The sequence below is a fragment of the Anser brachyrhynchus genome (genome assembly GCF_964034855.1).
Source record: "Anser brachyrhynchus genome assembly, chromosome: 18".
NCBI lineage: Eukaryota > Metazoa > Chordata > Aves > Anseriformes > Anatidae > Anser > Anser brachyrhynchus.
The window spans coordinates 3,523,203-3,541,574 of record NC_137711.1 but is presented as its reverse complement, the minus strand read 5'-3'; the positions used below and the strand labels follow the sequence as shown (position 1 = coordinate 3,541,574).

General features: G+C 52.9%; 1 protein-coding gene across 2 annotated transcripts; it reads right to left on the bottom strand.

The window, feature by feature from the left end:
• Positions 1–2,568: 2,568 nt before the first annotated feature.
• Positions 2,569–18,058, bottom strand: CACNG5 (calcium voltage-gated channel auxiliary subunit gamma 5). Of its 2 annotated transcripts, XM_080560615.1 has the most exons (8): positions 17,916–18,058; positions 12,386–12,677; positions 8,516–8,671; positions 6,383–6,699; positions 5,421–5,507; positions 5,102–5,242; positions 4,522–4,667; positions 2,569–4,180 (listed from the first exon to the last, which is right to left on the bottom strand). In XM_080560615.1, exons 4-8 carry the CDS (start codon positions 6,588–6,590, stop codon positions 3,923–3,925), a joined length of 840 nt encoding a protein of 279 aa, XP_080416741.1. In that variant the 5' UTR covers positions 6,591–6,699; positions 8,516–8,671; positions 12,386–12,677; positions 17,916–18,058; the 3' UTR covers positions 2,569–3,922. The 2 variants fall into 2 exon arrangements, with proteins under 2 accessions (XP_080416741.1, XP_080416740.1); XM_080560614.1 differs by lacking the exon at positions 8,516–8,671.
• Between the last annotated feature and the right edge of the window lie 314 nt (positions 18,059–18,372).

The following is an 18,372-nucleotide window of genomic DNA, read 5'->3' as shown; positions in this document are numbered from 1 at the left end:
GGCTCGGTTGCTCCAAAACTTGCCCAAACCTCCCCACCCCACAGCAACAGCTTCACAAGCATCCAGCCCAGCAGCATGCCCGGTCTGCACCCCTGCAGGTTTGGGGTTCCTTCCTTACCTTTACCTCCCCAGTGGCTCTCCATGTCCACTAGCAGTGCAGGTGCAAGAGAACAGCACTGGAGGGCATTTCAGCCACATCTTTATATATCTACATAGATACTTCTTCCACTGCGCAGAAAGGAGCTCTGGAGCTATAAGCTGCTAGAGCAGCAAATGAAGCAGAGCGTGCCCCAGCACAGCCTCGTTATTCCCAGCTGCTTAATTATTGCTCACAACTGGTCTCTAATGATCCTCTTGTATCCTCACCTCACAATTCAATGAGGTTTTTTAGGCCTCTCCTAACTAACAGCAGCCTGAGCTGCTCACTGCAGGGCCCTATTCCCCCCAGGGTGCGGGGACACCTCCGTGACAAGGGGCAGGACGCAGAGCCTGTGTGCTGGGAGAGGGGAGCTTCCATTGCCCAGGAGATACCAGCCAGACAATGCCTCCTGGGATGTCCTCGCTGGCGTTACACAGAGGGGCTGTGACTGAAAACAAACCCAAACATGTAATCCTGGGATTCTCTGATTCCAGGAAGAAGCTGCAGAGTTCAGCAGGGGCAGGGAGCACAGCAAGCTGGGTGTGGATCAGGCAGCACTGTTTTTTTTTTTAACATTTAATCCCAGTAATTTGCTGTAACATTATGGTTCAAGGACCCACGGCCATGTGCACAAAGGGTCTGATACCAGTGTCGGTCATGCAAAACATGAGATTTTTTTTCTTCAAAGAGTGCAAATGGTTCTCTATGAAGCATCACAAGAGCAATTACCTTCCTGCATCCCCGTGAGCAGTTTGGCTCATCCTGCTGGGGTACAGAAGTGGAGGTGTGAGTTTAAGCACTCCAGTCCTGTAGGTGTTAAATTTCTAATTTAAATGCTAGCTTATCCCCAACCTTTGCTTTTCATTTATTGCAATCCAAGAGACGGACACAGGACAGTGCGAGGCTGGCACAGAAATTAGGGTGGGAGAGAGACCAAAGCAAGTGATGTTATTTGGGGATGTGGCATAACAGAGATTAAGGTGGGGTGAGGACTGGGAGAGGTGGTCGAATGATGAGTAGGCGTCCCCCCTGGGTACTAAGGCTATTTTTTGGCACTTACTGCCCTGGAGCATGTCAGCCACAGGGTGATGCTCTGAGGACATCACAGCATGGCCAGGCTCTGTGGCTCTCTTGCCCCACAGCCTCAGCCATGCCGTGCTGGTGTCCCCTGTGACGGCATTGACCAGCACGTGGGCAGTGACACCCCCCCACAGCCTGGGCTTCCCCAAGGACCACACTTTCATGTCCAAACACAGCATTTACTGAGCCAACAACCACTTATTTTGACAGATTTCTGACCACAGTCCTGTGCTTATGAAGGGCTCCTGCTCACCAGGTAAATGTGTGAACTTCCAGGTTCACAAACGGAGCCAGATGATGACAACCTCCCCGGCGAATTAAAATAATTACTTTTCTAATTCACTCCTAGGCTCTGCTAAACCCTCTGGGGCCTTGAGGAACGCGTGAAGTTCTTCCATGCCTTCTGTTTGTGTAGGCAGATGCTTAAAGTGAGTAATTCTGTATTTAATCACTACAAAGGAAAGCTCCACAGTGGGACAGGGATGTCCCAGGATGCCGGGCAGGATTAACTGCACTGAGCATCCCTGCATGGGGAGGGAGCCGGCTGGGACAGCCCACGTGCCCCTGGGCAGCAGCAATGTAATTCTGCATCTATGCAGTCCCAAAGGTCTCCCTTCCAAGAAGATGAGCTGAGAATATATAAGGGGCCCACCAAGAGGAAAATGCAAAGGCAGCAACCTTTGAGGCACCATCAAGCAGTAACACCAAGTCCAGCAAACTAGACTGAAACTGTCCTTCCTACAGGGACTGCAAAGCCACTGGATCAGCTGTCACAAGGCCAAAGGTGTTCAAGGTCACATTTTGGGACCAACTCGCCACTTTAGCCAAGTTTGCCTGGATGGATGGGCCCTGGGGCTGCAAAGGAGCTGCAGGTTTCATACAAAAAGCAGCTGCAAGGGGCAGTGTCCAGACAAGGCTGCAGTGGGGGCTGCTCCAGAGGCGTGGGGATACGTTGTGCTTCCACGCTTGGCCCTTCCTGGCAGCTAACCCCTCACAGCACGGTCATGGCGTGGTTTTAGTATGAGAACATGGGCACCTGGGGGAAGTACAAAGAGCAGGGGTAAGCGTAACTGTGTTCACAGAAAGCTGCCCTGGTTTTATACCTTAGAAAATCAGGAGTAAAAGACGCTAGATGACTTTACTTGCTTATCTGAGGGCAGTGGAGAGGACATTGTCTTGTTCGAGGGCTGGCTGGATATACTCTTACAGCGAGGTCCCCAGGACGGGCGTCAGCATCAGTGCAGATAGCAGCTCCTGCTCAAGACTTGGATCCGACTTTGGAGCAGTTCATGAATAACAACTAATAATAAAGCAATGCAAACATTCATTAAACATTATGCTACAAATGAGGTCAAAACTGCGTATATTCTATTTGTTTTAATTACAGTAAGACAAAACCAGCTCAAATATACCAAGAATCCCCAGAGGGTTTTGTTTTGCACAACGGAAATATTCAGAAAGGCTCAAAATAACAAAACCAGAACTCAAGGTTGGAGGAAGCTCCTTCTGCGAGGCAATGAGCTTGCAGCTGGCACAGAGCACGAGAGGGAGCGCCATGCTGTCATCCCCTGCCCTGTCCGATGGATGCTCTCAGCCTGGCAGCGGTCAGTGTTCTAGGACCAAAGTGCATCATATGACAGCTTAAAACTTAAACCTCAAAATAAGTTTCATATGCACACACATACACACAAAAAAAGCAGCTAAAATTGCATTTTTCTGCAAAAATAAAACATAGACCAACTACTTTGCTATTGTGGACTAGTGCCATTAATTTCAGCTGTGTCACTTCACACCAGTTTGGAGTCTTGCCTTTCACTGAAATAACTTGCAGGGCCTTGCTCAGATGGCTGTGATTTTCCTAAATCCTGTGCCTAATGTTTCCTATGGGAAGGTTTTAGGTAGTTTTCCACTCAATCCTGCACTGAAATCCTCCCAGTCACTCTTCAGACCTCATCAATGGGATGGTGGAGGAGACCTGGATGCCTGAGCCACCCCAGCAGCACGGGCACCCATGGCTGCAGTGTCTCCAGTTCCACATGGGATGGGGAAGTGACACTTTGCAAATGGACACCAAGAAAACCCAACCTGCTTGCGTCTGAGCCTGCTGAGGTATAGTCGAGAAAGATGGCTATTTCCCATTGCAGCCTGGTTAAAAGTGATATCCAACGAGAGGTATCAACCAGTAAACATCGAATCAAGACAAAATTCTTATTTTTCTAATGATGACTATGTCTTGGAAATTTACATAGATCTTTTAGGCCTGCTGGTGCTGAGGCCAGTGAATCTACAATTAAATGATAGCCAAATGCACAAACTTTTGCAGCTTACCTAAACCAAAAAAATACACCTTTTTTTTTCCTAGTTCTACTTTATATTATTTTTTTCTGCTCTGGAGTCCAGCCCTGGATTTGTCCCTCAGGCAGAACTGCTGTTTGCTCAGCGGGAAGAGCTGGAAGAAGAGGGCTTCGGAGACATTTCAGTTATGTAGGGAAGAATAAATAATAAAAAAACAGGGACCAACAAAGAAAAGAAAATATCCCAATTCCCAAGGTTACATTATTGGTTATATAACCAATCTCTATGGTTATATTTACGCTCCTATAAATAGAGAATTGCCCTGAAAGAGAGGCCTAAAAATGATGAGTGGAGTCAGGACAGTGACCATCGGCTGGTGGGCCCGGGGAGGCACGGGGGAGGTGACACTCAGCACGGGGACGAGGACATCTGGTCGTAGTCAGGGCACTTGAGCAGAGCTGGGTAGCTGCTGTTCATCTGCAGGGACGCCTCGCTGGAGATGTCCGACGGGCTGCGTCCCCGTGCCCACGCGTCCGGGTGCAAGAACTGCCCCGAGTAGTCGGAGCAGTTGCTCAGGCGGGGCCGGTAGAAGCCAGGGTGAGGCCGGTAAATGTCCTCGGCGGTGTATCGCTTCATGAACAGGTACACGGACATCACCCCAGCGCTCTGGAGGGGAGAGAAGAAAAATAAATGGCTCTCTTTGCCCTGCTGATGGCTCACAAGTGATCATGAGGGAAGTTGTTTCCCTGCAGTACACATGGAGGCCCAAGCCCCTCTCTGGCTCCTCTGTCTTCATGCTCTGCATCAAATCATGATCAGTTGTCCCCTCGCTGCTCCAGGCACGTGCCCCATTATATGTACCTCCCACCATACTGTATATTACCCCCATAATCTACCCTTAACACCTCTCCCAGTCCTCTTTCTGCTCCCAGCCTGTGCCCACACTGACACACAATGGCTGAGAACAGACAATGCTCATTACAGGGATGTCCCGGAGCCGCCGGTACCTCTGTGAGAAGGAAGGAGATGGCAGAGAACGCGAACGACCAGCCGTATTTGTAATTGAAGAACGTTTCCGAGTCCTTGGTCCTGTTGAGCATCTCGTCGTTAATGCTGGATATGTAAAGGACCAGCCCCACCACCAGGGACAGACCTGGGGAGAAAGCGAGGAGAAAGGCAGTGAGAAACGCTTCGTGGATTGAAGCTGGTGAAGCAGCAGCTGTCTTTAGGAGCAGAGTGGTGGGTGAAAATGTAAAACTGTGGAAGGGTGCTTGAAATAACCGGGAAAGGAGGCTGCTTTCCTGCAGAGCTCACCCAGGGCACTTCTCCCATGTCAGTCAGAGCGTCACGTGCTCGAGCTTGTCCTCCCGCGCTCCCTGTGCACACCCAGGAGCTGGCTTCAGAGCTCGGCTGTCACAGCTATTTGTTCAACACTTGCATAATCCCATAAATAAAACACCCTCTTGGCTCGTGCAGAAACATCCCGGCTGAGGAGTTTGAAGTTTCTGTGACCACGTCGCCACGAGCCAGAGAGCATCCTTCATACCCAAGGATTTTCCGAGGAGCACCTTGCTCATCAGTACTCACCCGACAGGATGAAGAATATCCCCGACACGAAGGCAAGGATGGTCCTGTGCGGGCGGACGTGGCCGATGTTGCTCAGGATGAAGCCGATGAACATGAAGAAGAGGCTGACCAGAGGGAAGGGGGTGGCAGAGCGGATCATCTCTGGTGGGAGAGGAGCAGAGGACAGGTCAGGGCCCCGGGGTCCTGCCTTGCTGCGAGGTGGATGTGGGTGCATGGGTGGGTGGATGGAGGGTGTTCGGCAATGGCACAAAGGGCTTTACTGGGAGGTAACAGCCCTTTGATGTCTTACGGGACACAAAGACCCCACAGAATCACTTACTCAGGACATTGACTGTGGATTCGGATGTCAGCTGGATGTTCATGGGCATGACGTATTCTATAGTGAAGCACCGGCCACGCTCCTCACCTGCAGCAAACAGGGACCGAGTCAGGCCTGCAGTCTGCGTATCTGCTTGTTTTCAGGGGGGGAGGGAGTGCCTTTAAGATTAATTTCAGTGCATGCAAGAACATAATCTCGCTGTTTAGTGCTGCTTCCGTCTCGGATGTTCGTGTGGCACACTGAACAGCATGGTGAGTAAAATCCTTCCTCTCACACTGCCCTGTCCAGTGAGCTCAGGATGAATTTGTTCATCTGAGAGCTCCAAACCTCACTGTGGTTTCTGGGATTTCCTTGGATCTTATAGGGGATCTGCTTGGGGAGAGGAAGGATTCCCTTGTGCCTAAAAATGTGAACTCTGAGGCCAAACGGTTTGGAGTCAGCCCAGGGGAGCCCTCAGAGCGCCTCCCTCCTCCCAGCTTCCCAAAGCAGCGGCTGCAACCCCACGACATTTTGGCTCTGTCAGCCTGAAACTCCCATTCACTGTGTTTTGTCTACCTCCATCCCCTCAGCCAAACTGTTTCATCAAAACCAGCACGAGTGGAGGAGACGTTTCAGCTGACCTGAATCCCAATGTCGCAGGGACAAAGAGGAGGTTTGAGCAGCTGCCCAGGCTCTGGGATGGACGGAGGGAGCGAGGGGTTGCGGGGCTGCTGCCTCGTGGGCAGCAGGGTCCTGCACTGCAGCAACAAATCATCCCAATGCCTGCATGCAATGAACAGCAAATTTATCCATCCGGCTGCTCCAGCCAGCCATGGGGTGACCGCAGCCCTTGCAGGGGCTGTGCCTGACTTTGGAAGTAAAACGGGCACAAACCTCTCCAAAGCCAGCTTCCCCCAGCCCTTCCCCACGACAAGCAGCAAACGCTGCCCTAGCAGGGCACATTTTGGGGCAAGAGGCCATACCTGCCAGGAAGCAGACCCTCCAGAGCCCCGCGTGCAGCGACAGCTTGATTTCGGCCGTCTGGTTCTGGGGCTGGACGATGCCTTCCTCCAGGTAGAGCCAGTAGTCGGTGCTGACAGAGATGCCCAGGAGGCCGAGGCCGCAGACGGCAAACACGCTGCTGAGCAGGGTCAGCGCCTTCCTGCCGCACGCGCTCATCCCCAAAAGCATGGAGGGGGGAACGCCGTGGGGAGAGGGGCTGGGGTCGCTGGCGTCCGCCGCTTCCGTGGGAGAACAGAAGTGTCAAAAGCTTTGTCCTCTGCCCTTGACGTAGGTGGAGCTGAAATAAGCCATCGAACAAATCACAGGGGGCTCTGATGGATGGGGGATGAGTGAACTGCATCCCACCTGAGGCTGCCCCCTGCCCATGTGGCCTGGTGGGTTTGTGGAGCAGGGGGCTGGCTGCGAGCAGCCAGCAGCAGTGGTTGGGTCATGGTAGGTGGCTGCTCAGCCACAGCCCCCCTGCTCCTCACCCTGGGTTTAGCCAAACCCGGCATCTGAGAGCTCCTGCAACAGGGGCAGCGTGAGCCAGAGCGCCTTGGCACGGGAGCTGCTGGGGCTCGAGGGCACTGCGTTAACACATCAGCAAGAAAACTGCCCGACTGACACACTCCTGTACAGCTCCGGTCACCACCGTGTCCCCACAATATTGCCATTTTTCCTCTTCTAGGGTAAAAGGCCACAAGTGCTGATGTCAGCTGGGCACAGGCTGAACAGGCGCAAGTGGAGCTGGTGCTTCAGGGGGAGATGGGGCCAAGGAGCTGCAGCCGGGCTCTGGGCAAGCACAAAGGAAGCAGAAAACCTTCCCTCACTCCCTACTTTGCTCATGGGTGTAATATTCCTTTTTTCTTTCATTTTCACTAATTTGTGGAAGTTAGCAGTTCTCACAGTGCCTTGCAGGCTGATAAAGCATCACCAGAAATTGGACTTCGGATGCGGCAGAGAAGTACAATTAATAACGGGGGATGCAAGGGAAAAAGACATCCTAATGAAAGACTAGAGGAATAAGAGCAAGAAGGAAAGGATGCGTGAGAGAGATGGTGTTCTGGGGAGGGGAACAAGGCAGATAGTGCTGTTGATTGCTTTTATAAAGATGACATGAATCACAGGTAAATGTGGGTTGTGTTTATTTTCTAAGGCACATCGTGTTGTTGTTCAGCACTGCAGACAATAAGGAAAAAAAAGTCTGGCTGGACAACAAAGCCACCAAACCTAACACAGCAGCGACAAGGCACATCGTCCTTAGGCAGATTCTTTTAAAAATGGCCCAGGCCTTGTTCCCGCTGCGGGAAGTTTTGTGGGACAAGCGGGAGGTGGCTGAGGACAGACCTGGAGCCGAGCACAGATTTCACCCACTGCACCTGATGGTGTGGCAGGGAAGGCAGAGCCCTCCTGAGCAAACACAGCACTTGAACAGCCATTCCCAAATAATGATGGCTAAGTAGCAGAGCTGGGGCACGCTGTGTCGTGCATCTCCCCAGGTGCCAGGTTTTGAGCCCACGCAGGAATAACTCGATGCTGTCTGCATGCACACCCTGTGCTTGGTGCCACAGCAGGTGCTGGGGATGAAGCTGTTTTGGGGATGAGGCTGGCTTGGAAGGGAGGTCCTACTGCTGTCGCTGTGGCAAAAGGGATGGGAGCCAGAGGGCAGGAGCCGAGATGGCAGCGCTTGCTGTGCTGACACACCTGGGTAGGTGAGCAGGCTGCATTTTTCTTGCACCTCTGCTGTAAAGGTATTAATACTTACAGTGACTCAAAGAGATGCCAAAAATCCTCATAGCTTGCACTTTCACACTTGAAAGCCTCTGAAGATGCTGCTCTGCCACAGGTCCCTCCCAGAAGCAGACGGTGCTCTGACAGCTATTTCAGAGCAGCAGCAAGCCAGGCTCGTTTGGGGAGCTCAGCTCTTGCAGCGCACACCCTTGGGTAGCCCCCATACACATGCACCCCTGCAGCTGGTCCTACACACACCCCTGCCTGCACCTCCACCTTGCTGGGCAGGGGCAGGGAGGGAAAAGCAGGGAGCGCTGCTGGGAGGCACGCAAAGTCTTGGGAGAGCTCGAGAGGGAAGGAGAGAGGCTTTTATTATCACATACCGCACCGAGGACAAAGCAGACAAGTACATCTCGGTAGGAAGCAGATGTACTTGCACCCTCAAGCGCTGCAGCCGCTCTGACAGTCCTCTCCCATCTGAAATCAAGGATTTGGCTCTTCCTACGTTCACACCGAGCTGCTTCCCAGAAGGTACCGACCTACGGGAAGGGGAGTGCTGTCACTTACAGACAGCCCAAGCAAATGCTCCGGCTCCTGCTCCTGCAAACTCTCCACCTTTGCCTTTGCTAAAGAGGCTCATTTTTAATGTTGTTATTTAACATTTTCTTCAGCCCAGGAAATCCAGGACGTGTCCCCAGCAGTGACTGTGGGTATTTGTGTTCTGTCCCCAGGCTGGGCATGGCAGCAGATGGGCAAAGCCCTCAGGCAGCTGCTGGTAGAGGTGCAGTGGGGGGGGACATGGGGTCCTTTTCAGTCCTATTTACCTTCAGCTCCGTGTCCCTGCCACAATGTCTCTTGCAAGCCAGGCACATGCTGCTGGCTGCATGAGGTGCACGGAGGAGAAGCCCAGAGCTTTTTTTTCTTCTTCTTTTTTTTTTTTTTCTATTTCTTTCTTTTTCCTGAGGAATAAGTAGGCAGCAGCTAAAGAAGAAATAGAAGTTTTGGGGCAAGAGAAGCACATCCTGCAAAGGTAGCACTGCACCTCGATAGTCCAGCAGCAACGAGGGTACCCTCGCTGTCAAGGGAATGGGCTGGCATAAAGCTGCAGAAGTTAGGACACCACTGTAGTGCTTTACTGAATGGGAATGTGTCCTTTCCCAGCCCTGCACAGGTCCAAAAATATGACCATGCAAAGCGCAGATCCTCTGGCTCAACTGTTCTCCTCCCTAACTTGCGACCATATTTTCTAGTTGCCGCATCAAAATGAACAGTGTTTACTACAGGATGCCTCATCCCTCTTGGCATTTCGGTGCCAAAATGGTAAAAGGAGCTGGAATCTATTCTTGGCTCATGTATCATCAACAAAGGTCCTTACTGCACTTTTTTGTTGTTGTTAATAAGGCATCAAAAATAAAAGTAGGGAGTATGTGAAAGTCCAAATAAAACCGTTCAGAGGGAAATAGATATATACGTGACTCCTTTGCTGTCTACCAACACCAGGGATTAGGAAATAGACCGGTTTGGCATCATTTATATTGGTCATTGGGGTGACGCTAGCAGCAGGAAGAGGGCTCAGGCAGCAGAATCATGCCTCTCAATTGCCTCATTTCTTTTCACTCTCACACTTCAATTTCCATGTAATCACGGGTTCATTAGAGAGCAATACTTATTACTGCCGAGCTGGAAAATAAAATCAAGGCTGATGAAGAGGGGGCCGGGGAGGCAGGGATGGTGCCCCCAGCACAACGCTTCCCCCCGTCCAGCACTGCTGGAATTAGCTGGGCCCCAAGAGAAAGATTTTTCAAGGACACAAAGAGAAGCTGGCTTGGTTTTCAGCAGGGATTTAGTTCCTGGTAACCTTTACAAACTGTGCAATGCTCCATACAGACGAAAAGGTGATGCTGTTCGGCTTCCAACAGTATCTGTATTTTAAATTTAAATGAATATCACCACCAAGATTTCCAAGAAGTAGGACCTTAGAACAGTTCCTGCTCCTTCAGCCACACTGTGCCTGCTTGTAGTAGCCCAGGAAATGTTAAAGGCAGCCTGCAGTGTAGCCTGCAGGCCTCATAATGAATTTATTTTTGTCTTGGAGCCATAGCTTCTGATGGGAAGCGCACATGCCCCTTGCTGGGACTGAGCCCTGCAGAAACCAAAGTGAATGTTGGCTTTGCAGCCACCAAGGTCCAGCAGTGACCTGGAGTCCTGCTCCATGGTCGTAAGTAGAAGACGTTGTCCTCCTCCTGATTTCTGAGCCCAGCCCTCACTGATGCAACTCAGAGCAACAGGCCGCTGCCCTGGACTATATGGAGGGGCTGAGAAAAGTAAATGTCACCACTGAGCTGCCCGGGCTGGAGGAGCCGTATCAATACCTCTCTGCTGGCAAGTTGAGTGTAGCACAGCGCTCCCTCCTTGCCTGGGCGAGGGGAGAAAGAGCAGGGCTGAGCCAGGCCAAGCAGGCAGCTATTGATTTCCAGGAGGCTAGAGCACCATTTCTAATTCCCTGACATTTGCGGCGCGGGGAAGCACAGCCCAGGTTATCGGAGGGAAGGCTCGGTTTGTAGCGGGGTGCTGGGATCCAGCACGAGCCTGTTCCTCCAACAGCCCCGCTGCAAGCCAGAGGCAGAGGCAGCTCAGAGGTTAAGCCATGGATCTGGAGCAGTGGGAGAGGAGAACACAAAGGAGGAGGAATGAAACCTAGAGAAAGGGGGATAGGAAACCCACTGAGTGCGTGAGAGATGTACAAAGAGCGCCGGGGAATGGCACAAGAGGAGAGCGAGCTGCGGCGGAGCTGAAGTGAAAGGAGCAGCGCCCACCAAGCTGTGACGAGAAAACTGGGCTGGCTAAAAATAAAAGGCCTTCAAGTAGCACGATCTGCTCCTCAGGATGCAGCACAGGCCACGGTGGGGGCAAGAACAAATAGGTCAAGGAGAGGGGCTCGCTCCAACCTCACTGCTCACAGCTGCGAACATGGGGCAGCCAGGCACGGGTGGTCACCAGCCCCCAGGCTGCTCAGCACCACGCTGCTCCCTCTGGGCAAATGCCCCAAAGCCTCACCTGGTCATTTGTAACCCTAACGCAGCAGGAAGGTGCTGGTGCAACCACGTAGTAGTGTCCGCTGAGCTCGCAGGGCACGTGGCCCCCTGCCGGTGCCCTGCTCGAGCCCGGCCACAGCACAGATCTCAGGACACGTATTATATAGGAGGGCATAAATATATAAGGCAGCTTTACAGAGCTGCATTAGTGTCACAAAGAAATGTGTCGGCTCGGTTTCTGAGAAAGAAATCGCATATTGGAAAAAATAAGTACAGAAATAAATCTTTTAGATGTGGAGGAGGTTTAGCCCGATATTAAGAAATGAAGCAGTCCAGCTCATGGCAGTGTGAACAAACGCTAGTAACTGCTCCATCCAGCAGCCATAAACTTCAAAAGAATCAATACCGGACTTGAAAGCTTCCCTTGGCTGCAAACAGCGGCGCTGCGCTGCCAGCCCGGCACGGTGCATAGCCATTACAGCGGGGTAGAAACACAAGCATTGACTCAATCAAGCACGCTGGGCTCACAGGCTCTTAAGAGAGTTGTTTCTTTGTTAAAAAAAAAAAAAAAAAAAAAAAAGGAAGGCTGGTTATGAGTTAAAGTCTAGCTTAAGCCACACCAATGATAATCCTATCAATTTTTTGCTTGTCATCAGACACAAGGAACACCTGAAAAACAATTAGGATTAAAATGTGCGACTGCCACACACTGTTAATGGTCACCAGTGACAAATTTTATGATGGGGTTGCTTAGGATTTGTCTTTTAACTGCCCTTTCTGCATGGACCAGATTTGCAGCTGAGTCCACCTTCAGCTTGAGAACCAAAGACAAGGGGATAAAACGATATTCCCAAGGTCACAGGAGCAGCAGCTGAGATTTACCTCCCAGCCCCAGACCTTTAACCAGATGCTTTCCCGAAACGGCCGCCTCCGCCGTGCCCGCGCCGCCACGCTCGCTGAAGCACTGGCTGTGTTCCAGCTCATTCACACTAATGGCTTTGGATGATGCCAGCGACTTCCAACAAATAAAACCATCGACTGAACGGCCCCCCCCTGGCCCCAGCTCCCACGCCGCCAGCACAGCCCGTCTGCACGCACTCATTCACTCGGTCTTACAGGACCCACAAATATCCCCCCAAACCTCCCACCGAGCATCTCCTCCCTGCTAGCAGCAGCACCCGCGTGCCTTGTTTCTCCTCGGCATTTTACAGCACTTACCTCTTAATGCCAGCTGAAGCAATGTTGTCACAAGTGGAAAATCAGCGATGTTTGCTTCCGAGCTCAGCAGCTCAGGTGCTGGCAGAGCAGGAGGGGAGCTCGCAGCGAGGAGGGGGCCCCGGCTGGTGCTTTGGCTGCGGGGTGCTCAGGAGCAGCTGGACACAGTGAGGCTTTGGCGAAGGTCTGGGGCCACGGGAGAGACTCTCTCTGCCCCGGACTGACTCACATAAGGGTGGCACAAGGCTGGGACACGGGGACAGGCAGATGGCAGGCAGGTCTCGCAGCTCCGACCCTGTGGTTTTGGAGGAAAGCAGCACATGAAATGTGTTTCTCAGGAGGGAAATAGGTGAAGCACGGAGCTTGGAATATTGCCCATGCACCCAACTCCTGTTCTTGAGGAACAAGCTATGTATATATACACATTCAAAGTTTCCATCAGTAGCAATAGCTGACACCTTTCCTTACTGGACCCTTCCCAACACCCTTTCACCCCCTGCATATGAGAGCTGGCACCCGATAGTCACCCACTGCGCTGTGTCAGTACTCCCTGTCAGGGACACGACCCAAGCCACTGGCTTCAATCCTCTACAAAGAGCTATAAAGGAAGAATAAAAGGGGGGATATTTAGCGCTGCAAAGCAGATCAGCTGGGGACTTTGCTATAAGATGAGCAGAAATCTCATTGCAGTGTCATGTGGAGCTGTGCTTGCCCATTAACTTCTGCATGCCGTAAATCACAGGTTGCAATTGATGCAACCTGATGATCCCGTGACCCTGTTCTGGCGTCAGCTTAGTGCTTCCCTCAGCTCACCTTGGCTGGCACGGACGGAGCCTGAGGAAAGGCAGCAGCACAGATAAATGATGGCAACATGATCTCCATTTGTACGTGGCCGCTGGGGCAGAGCAGCTGGCTCAGCTGCGGACATCCAGCTCACTGCGGGACTGGGGTGAAATATTGGATCTCTAACAGTTGGTTTGTGTTCACTTCCACTTGTCATTTAGGATGGTATGAAGTCCTGTAACAGTCTTGTGTATTAAAAAGAGGTGAAGAAATCTCTTCCTTGCATATGACAGCTTTTCAATGTCTCTGTGTCCTTCCAGCAGCAAGGCTGCTGAAGAGCTCGGGCACCTCTTCCATAAGATATTCATGTTTTAAACTGAGGTGGGTATGGACAGAGAACATGTACCACTGTAAGGTTTTTCCCTCTGCCCTTCAGACACCGTGAGTTATGAACACGACTGCAGGAAGCTTCCCTGGGCTGGGAGCTTTTACTGCTGCAGGACATCTGAGGACAAGCCCCAGGTACAAGCCCAGGTTCCACCCGCCGCTGAGCAGAGCGGGGCCAGCACCCCTGTTTCCTTCTTCTCCCCTTAATGGCAGTGCGTGACAGCTTGAGCTAAATTAAGCAGCGCTGGGAGGAAAAAATAGCATCAGGAGCAAATTGAAACTCTTCCGCCTCCCCCGTGCCTGTGCTGGGAGAGGCGATCCCGGTACCTGCACAGGCAGCTGCGGGAGCTCCCCGACGCGCAGCTCTCCTCCGCAGCGCCCACGGCTGCACGGCTCCTGTGGATATTTTCCATATGATAAGTGAGGCAAAGCAAGGAATCCCCCGAGCACCATTTTCACCTCTGAGCGAGGAAGGCTGCAGGCAGTGGTGTGATGCACAGGCTGTGTGTGTGCTGGCCGCAGAGACCCACCTGTCCCAGCTTTGCCACAAAGCCTCCGAGTACTGAAACACCCCATGAAGAAAGAGAAGGGCTGCAATATCCACACCGCAGGTGAGCATCTTAAGAGCTGAAAGGCCGTTAGCAGCTGTCATTAAACCCAGTTACCAAATGTTGAGGACTTCAGGACCCAGTTTCTGAGACACTGGGAGTGTTGTGTGGGTGCACAAGTCCTCATGTTCAGCCACAGAGCTGCTGTAGAAGTTTGGTCCCGTCTTCACACAGGGAAGGTCTTTGCCTTGCGTGGCTTGTTGGGTTTAATAGTGAGGTTATGTGGTAATGAAGAACATAATAATCACTTACACCACATCTTGGGGTGTTAAACTTTCTAAAGCCCTGATTTTAGCAAAGATTCATTGCCAGTGCCAGGCTGTAACTGAACACCCCAGCGGAGAGGCTAGAGAAAACCACACAGGACACAGCAGCCTGCACCCAGGCAGCGGCGGTGGGGCTGGAGGAGCGCGGCTGGGGGGGCCCAGCCCAGCCTGGGGATGACATCTGCGGGAGCAGCTGGGCGAGAGGCTCAGTGTCACCCCTCCACGGCCAGCACCTATAGCAGGTGAAACTTGGTCTGAGTGCATGGAGATGGTCTTCACCTGCACCCTGGTCCTGTCCACATGCTCCCTCCGTAACATCGCCACTTGTTCCTGCAGCACCTCTCCTCCACCTCTGCATGATCTGATGTTTCTGCTCCGTTTGGTCTGGAGGGTGTTTTGCAGTTTACTGCAGGACAGTTGGCACACATGACAGTGACCCGGAGAAGTCGCTTTCTTCTTCAGCCATCCTCATTTCAGTTGGAAAAAGGGCAATTTTGTGTGGCTTTGCTTCCTGCCTATAGCCCACCGTTTCCGTACTGCAGGAGGGAATGTTGCTTCCAAGCAACACCTCCAGCGTCAGGACGATTTAGTGCAACTTTCCAAATCACCCAGTTTCCTAGGTCAGGTTTGCTGCCTTGCTTCTTCCAGGGTCTCCCAACGTAGCTGGGAGAGAGGACCATTTTCTATCAAACATCAGGTCAGTGCTGCTCTGAACATCCCTCCGAGAGCCACCACCGCTGAGCTGCCACAGCAGCAGGAACCAGGGATAAGAGCAGGGCCAAGGATGGCACGAAATGAAAGCAAAGATGCTGCTCAGGCTGGGCATTTTGGCCATGCTGAGGGCAAAGCTTTTGCATGGGACACAGCACCCGTTGAGTGGCTTTGTCCTGGGAACAGGAACACTGGAAAACTCTTCTGATCTGCACGTGTCTAAGCAATGGGTGGTGATTTTGCATTTTTCCCTCTTTACTAATTCTCCACTAGGTGAAGCTTCGTCTCCTCCTAATCCACGGCACACCAGTGGGAACATCTCACCTAGTCCTGATGTTACACTGCCAGCCTGTTGCTGATTTGGGGTTGTGCCCTCTGCATTCAATAGCCGAACCCGCTCAGAGGCCTCCCCCCCTTCTCCACCCAACTTCCTGACTGCCACCGGGCAGGAGGCCTCTACCTGCTGTGCTCCCAGCTCTGCCATCCCCGATCCCCGCTGGCTGTTCCCTGCGGACGGGGACGTCCCCCAGAAGCCCTGGCCCTGCACAGAGTGGGAAAATGGATCACCCGTGAGTTGTCCTGGGTCAGCGCTTGCCATCTGCCATGCTGCTCAAATAACGCCCCCTTGGTGCGGCCCTGAGCACCGCTCCAGCAAGGTTTTCCACTGGTGAGCCGTGATAAATCTGCTTTATAATAAAGGAAAAGCAGCAAGTTCCCATCTCCCAGAGGGGCCGGCCACAAACCTCACTCACCTGTAACAGCACATTTTCTGAGCCTAACAATGCGTTAGCTTGGCTCTTGGACAAATCCCATGTTCCCAGTAAATATTTTACTGTAAATGTCAGAATTTTGTGGCTGAGCAGCAGTAAGAATTGATGTGATTTTATTCCAAATCACATTCCCAGAACACACCTAGAACCCAAACCTCCTTTAATTGCAGCAAGATTAAGACTCGCAGGTAACTTTTGAAACCTAGACTCCATCACCTAATTGTTTAAAAAATGCCACCCTGAAACCAGGGCTTTAAATCTTTCCAGCTGGCTTCTGAAAAAGCTCCCGGTGCTTTCTGTAGCTGTACACTTGCGCAGATCACAGCTTGCTGATACTGTTAAAGCCTCTGTGGGCTTGTGAATTATTTCCTTTTCTTATCTTCTATTCCCTTCCCTCTCCATAACAGAAGCTGAAGCTGCAAATGTTGCAGGACAGATGCTGCCAGATGGGGATTCATTCAGCTCACTGAATATATTCAGCAGCTACAGAAATACAAGAACAGGAGAAGCAAGCACACAGAACCATCCCTGTCCCTGGATGCCACAGGGAACCGCCGCACGTCGAGGAAGAGAGGAAGGTGAGACGGCAGCGAGACGGGCTGCTGGGAGCCACCCCCAGCCCTTTGGCTTTTTCTGTGGCTCATGAAGGTTTTGAAACTGCCCCTAAAAGGCAGCAGCACGTGAAATTGGTGGGCAGATGAGATGGAGACAGGGGGACGGTCTCCTATCAAAGCTGCCTGCTGGGGTCATGCCACCGGCACCTGCTGTTACTGCGCAAAACTCAGCTCAAGTACTGCTTCCCAGTGCCCTTGCTGGAGCCGTGCTGCTTCAAGTGACCGCAACGCCCTCGCTGCCCTTCCTGAGGCTTGACTGCACCATGCAGGCCACCTACCAGCCCGGTGCCCTCTGTCCCAAGGAGGTTGGGGTGTGTGAGGGACAGCGATGGGGACAAGTCAGACCCTTTGGGCTTGGGACACCACCAGGGAGCCTCCTGCTGCTTCGCGCCTGGAAGCCACAGCCCTAGAAGTGCCACAAGTCGTGGGCTGATGAAGTTTCACCAAATGCCAAGCAATTAATCAACAGCCAAGCTGCGTGTCAGAAACCCTCTCTGCTCACTGCTCTGGTGGCTGAAATATCACTTTTCATGTGTCACCACCTTTCGCAGGATATGAATAAGTGGTGTGAGGAGAAGGGAAGGCTGGCTCCACATCCCCATTCGCTTGTTCATATGGCAACCCATGATCCAGCATTTTTTTTCCCCTCTACTTTACTTCACTTAACAACCAGGTCAGATTTATGTCACGTAGCCTCACGTGAATTCACACTGCCCTCTCCAAGGGGGTTGCTGCACTGGAAACCACTGGCAGCCCGTGACTTCCAGTGGATTTTATATTCCCTGTGAAAAATACACTTCTTTCCCCCAGATCAATGTCCAAAAGTCTCAGGTGAAGCCCGGAGCTGCTCATGGCACCCCCGTGTCCCTGCTCAGCCTGGAAGAGGAACAGCCCTGGATGAAGAGCCTGGGTTTATGGGTTTGTGGTGTGCCAAGTCCACCGTGGGGCTTTCAGACGGGGCTCGTGTGCCACCCAAAGGTCCCATTGCTGCTGGGCCAGAGCCAGGCAGGAGGACACGCGAGACTGTGGACACCTTGTGGGTGCCAGGACCCCCGGCACAGCCCCGCAGCAGGGTCTGAGCCCCTGGGGAGATCCAGAGGGACGGCTCCCCTTCCGAAGGGGATGGGGAAAATAACGGTACCGATCCCCTACAACCTGCCGCCCCGCACCCGAGTGCCACCCCCAGCCCCCCCAGCCTTCTGCTCGGCATTAAACTTTTTGGCTTTTCCACCCAACGCGGGGAGCCCCACGGAGGGCGCAGGGCTGTGCGCCCCAGTGCCCACCGGGGGCGGCGTGGGAAGGGTCCCCCCCTCGTGTCCCCATGCCCCCTGTGTCCCCATCCCTCCCTTGTCCCCCCATTCCCCCCTCCCGGTGCCCCCATCCCCGGCACTCACCGGCCCCGGGGCTGCTCCGTGCCGTGCCGTGCCGGGAGAGCCCGGGGAGAGGAGGGGAGGGCATCACATGGCGCCGGCGGGGCCAGCCCACCTCCCTCCTTCCCTCCCTCCGTGCCCCCTTTCCCTCCCCTCCTCCCTCCCTCCGTCTCTTCCTCCAGCCATCCCTCCTTCCTTCCCCTCCCTCCTTCTCCATTCCCCCTCCCTCCTTCCCCCGAGCCACCTTCCCTCCATCCCTTCTTCCCGCTTTCCATCCTTCTTCCCACCTCCCTCCCTCCCCTCTATCCCTCCTTCCCCATCCCTCCATCCCCTTTCACCCTTTCTTTTTACTTCCCCCTTCCCTGTATTATTTTTTCCCTCACTCCCTTTTTTTCTATCCCCTCTCCCCCTCATCCTTTGCTTCCCCTCCAGCCCTTCTCCCTCCTCCCCATCTGTCCCCAGTCCCTCGGCTGGCTCCAGC